This window comes from Sinocyclocheilus anshuiensis, unplaced genomic scaffold, assembly GCF_001515605.1.
Source record: "Sinocyclocheilus anshuiensis isolate Anshui unplaced genomic scaffold, SAMN03320099.WGS_v1.1 scaffold1453, whole genome shotgun sequence".
NCBI classification, from domain to species: Eukaryota; Metazoa; Chordata; class Actinopteri; order Cypriniformes; family Cyprinidae; genus Sinocyclocheilus; species Sinocyclocheilus anshuiensis.
In genome coordinates this window covers 1,425,512-1,429,597 of record NW_015549558.1, presented here as the reverse complement: position 1 = coordinate 1,429,597, position 4,086 = coordinate 1,425,512, and the positions used below count along the sequence as shown (strand labels likewise).

At 37.6% G+C, this 4,086-nt stretch overlaps 1 protein-coding gene across 1 annotated transcript in view; it reads left to right on the top strand.

The window, feature by feature from the left end:
* The window catches only part of LOC107657007 (neurotensin receptor type 1-like), a 40,968-nt gene extending 37,754 nt beyond the window's left edge, over positions 1-3,214 (top strand). Inside the window, exon 4 of the mRNA XM_016444982.1 lies at positions 2,773-3,214. Coding sequence (XP_016300468.1) covers positions 2,773-3,022 — 250 coding nt within the window. The 3' untranslated portion in view covers positions 3,023-3,214. The remainder of the gene's footprint in view (positions 1-2,772) is intronic.
* The last annotated feature ends 872 nt before the right edge of the window (positions 3,215-4,086 follow it).

The following is a 4,086-nucleotide window of genomic DNA, read 5'->3' as shown; positions in this document are numbered from 1 at the left end:
ACACCAAAGAACCAAATGATATAAGGAGCCCATATAAGCACATATGAAAGAAAATAAAATGCTTTAAAAAATCTGAATTGTATAGTATGTGTACAGTGCAACAGCAAGGAGCTTTTTTACATTTTAGATAAGTCAAGTTGCGTTTCTGAACAGGACCACATGGAGATGCCAAAAACTCCTAAACCACCGCCTGCTGACTGCATATATCTACTACAGTACACTGATCCATTCAGAATAACTAAACACAGCAACATACACATGACAAATCAAAACATTATCGTGAATGTGTGTGGAAACGACGTGAATGTACGGAAATGTCTGTGCCTGTGTATAAATACAATCTGCGATCAGTGAGTCAAGAGCACTCATACATGCATTAATATTACGGACTCACGCCTGCTTACTGTACTGTATGACTCCTGTACGCCACCACAATCGTCAATACCTTTACTGCAGTCTTCATTCATCAAAACTTAGCGAGACACTGGTTATCCAGTCGAAAACATGTAGTTTGCACCTCATCTGTGTTGTGGTGGGATGTGTTGACAATCCGTTTAGTCTGTACTTCACACACATACTACACATGCTCACGCTGTTTTAAAGCGAAACACACTGAAATAATTCACTGAAAACTCTGTTCTCTCTGCAATCTCTGATGTAATCAACCTGGTTTCCTTTATATTAGCGCTGCTTTGGACGGATTGTTTGAATGCATTCGCTTACTGGATCATTGGTCTGAAAACTTTCCCGGAGTTTAGCAGCTTAAAATGATCTGATCACAAACAGAGAAGCAAAATTGAGTTAAAGGGTTAGAATAGATATTGTGCTAAAGTAATTTTGCTTTAATTGCGTTAAATTATTGTAAAATTAAAAATTAATCGCATGCGTTAACGTTGACAGCCCTAGTTTATACCCACAGAAGGTGACGTAAAAAAGACCCTATTTTTATCAGCAATTAAACTGCATAGATGAAAGACATGTTTAAAATGAACATTTACCCACCTTCATAATGGCAACTCTTTTCTATGTAGTTGCAATGAATGGGGACTGAAGCTTTTAAACTTCAAAAAGAATAATTAAAGTCGCAAGCAGCATTGAAAGTGCCCTCACACCCGGAGCCACCTCCACCCGGTGGCCATAGGAAAATAGTGAACAGTGGGCAATATGCATTTAAAGTGGAAAATATAGGAGGAATATATCAAAGTAATTTATATAGGCCAGGACTTTTACCAAACAAGTGAAGTTTGCTGCAGATTGAACTTAGTATGTTTGAGTTAGTGTAAAACATGACATATCCTGTTTCCAACAGGTGGCTCTATGATTATAACTGAATATTGGCCTTTAGATGTCTTCAGGACAGGACTCTTATGAAATGTGTGAAGTTTGGGTCAGATTGGACATTGTATGCATGAGTTAGAGCAACTTCCTGTTTCATGGTATTAATAGCATGCTTTGGCACTTAGTAATTGTTGCTAGCATGTTTAACTCTCAATAACTTATTTTAATGTGTTGCTAATAGTGCATCACAGTGTTAAACATGACACTTCCTGTTGATAGTAGATGGAGCTGTGACTATAACTGAATATTGGCATGTAGATGTGTTCAGGCCAGGACTCTTATCAAACATGTTAAGTTTGGGGCAGATTGGACATTGCATGCCTATATATTACAGCAACTTCCTGTTTCATTGTATTAATAGCATGCTTTATCAAATAAGCTAAGTGTTGCTAACATGCTTTACTATGTTTCTAGCATGTTGCATATTAAGTTTGGGGCAGATTGGACACTGCATGCCTACAGCAACTTCCTGTTTCATTGCATTAATAGCATGTTTTAACACTTAGATAAGTGTTTCAAGCATATTTTCTAGCATGTTGCTAGCCTATTTAGCACTTGCTGACGCTTTATAATATGTTGCTAGGAGTCCATAACAGTGTTAAACATGTCACTTCCTGTTGCCAGCAGGTGGTGCTATGACTATAACTGAATATGGGCATGGACATGTGTTCAGGACAGAACTCCTATCAAATGTGTGAAGTTTGGGGCAGATTGGATATTGTTTGCCTGAGTGACAGCAACTTCCTGTTTCATGGCGAAACATCAAACTTTGTCAGGCTGCCAGGGACACGCCCTTCGAGGCAAACTCAAGATCTTCACAATTTAGCATCACAAAGGCCTTATGACTACACTCACCAAATTTGAAGATGATCCAATTAAAACTAGGAGGAGTTTGATAAAGTGCAAGTCCTGAACATGGAAAAATCTGCACAAAAATCATAGAGGAAATTCAAAATGCAGTTTCAAAATGCATTTAGAATTTCGTTCCAAGAGGTATTGGAATTCATTGAAATTTTATAGGTGGTGCTATCAAGCCATTTTGCCACGCCCAATTCTGAAACCCATATCAGATGTAAATTTTCACAAGCTCTGATGTGTGTGCAGCATTTCGTAAGTTTTCGAGCATGTTTAGGCCCTCAAAAATGCGATTCACTTTGGAGAAGCAGAATAAGAAGAAACAGAACTATTCCAAGAGGGTCCTCGCACCATTGGTGCTCGGGCCCTAAATAAATTATAAAATTACAAATTGTAATTGTAACAGAATTTTAAATTTTTGGATAAACCATTACCTTTACATTGTTTTACAATAATATATTGGTTCTGTGTAATAATAATAACCATGATTCTGGTTCAAATAAAAAAGCTGCAAGTAAAAAATATTTTTATATGCATGATAATGCTGTACCAACAAACTGTATTTTTTCTCATCCACAGTGCTCTCTTCGATTTCTACCACTACTTCTATATGTGCACCAATGTGCTCTTTTATGTCAGCTCGGCCATCAACCCCATCCTGTACAACCTTGTCTCAGCCAATTACCGGCAAATTTTTTTTTCCACACTTCGCTACCTAATCCTGCCATGCCGCCATAAGAAACAGAAGCGTGTTCTCACCAGACACTCTATCAGCATCTGCAGCAACCAGACCTTCTCCACCAGTGTCATCAAAGAAACCATTTACTGAATGCTGTCAAGATTCAGCCATTCCATTTCTCTGTTTCACTCAGCCAAGGAGAGACCACTGAAGTGAAGAATGTTTTCATATTGAGTTATTATTACAAGAATTCATTATGTCCATGCAACTGAATCACCATATGAAGCTTATAAATGTTGCAGAACTGGCAACAGAGACACTTATAATGTTTATGGGAGGAAATGTAGCACCAAATACACAAAAAACAATGTGCCGAAACAGTGTAAATACAAAAAAAAAAAAAGTAAATAAAATAAAATAAGCTAATGTATATCCAGATTATTTCTCATTCAAAATATGAAATAAATCCATCTTGGTGAGTGAAAAGAGAAAAATATTATGAAGGGAACAGACTGCAGACAGTCTCTATTGTATACACAGAGTCTATATCCATGTTATGTAATTTACCAACACTGGAACAACTGTGAACACAAGGACATACACCTTTTTTTTTATTTCATTCACTGGCGCACATCAGGGGCTTTCAAAGCAGAGGCTGCTATTGTCAAAGACGTGACTCTTGCTCGCAACACACCGAGACATTGTCGCCGTTCCGTCACCTTAGCAACAGTGTATGTGTAAAAAAGGCAGCGCTCTTGTGTGCAAACTGGAGAAGAGTGCAGGATGACGGGCATAAATTATTCACTCGTTCTAAAGTAGCTTCATTTAAACACTGCCTTGTTCTGCAATTTGCAAAGAGAGAAGGGAGAGTCTTCAGATTGCAATGATAGAATGTGTAACAGGCTCACTTGAAAAACGTGCCTCTACCTAAACATAGAATTCACTGCAGTTTCCAGCTGAAATGAACACTATCGGCAGTAAAACAACAAATTATGATTACAGGGGCAGATTATTTCAGAAATGCTTTTGTTACCATTATCAGTTAGGTTTAGGGATTGATAAAAGCTTTTTATCTGCAACAAGTAGTGCAATAATGGAGAAAGAAGTAAAGCAGAACACTATGATTTTGTAGAGAGTTGAGCAGCAAACTGAATCTGCAAATAATTTGAATTTACTCATGCACACCATATAGCATGATGTGTGTTTGTGTATTA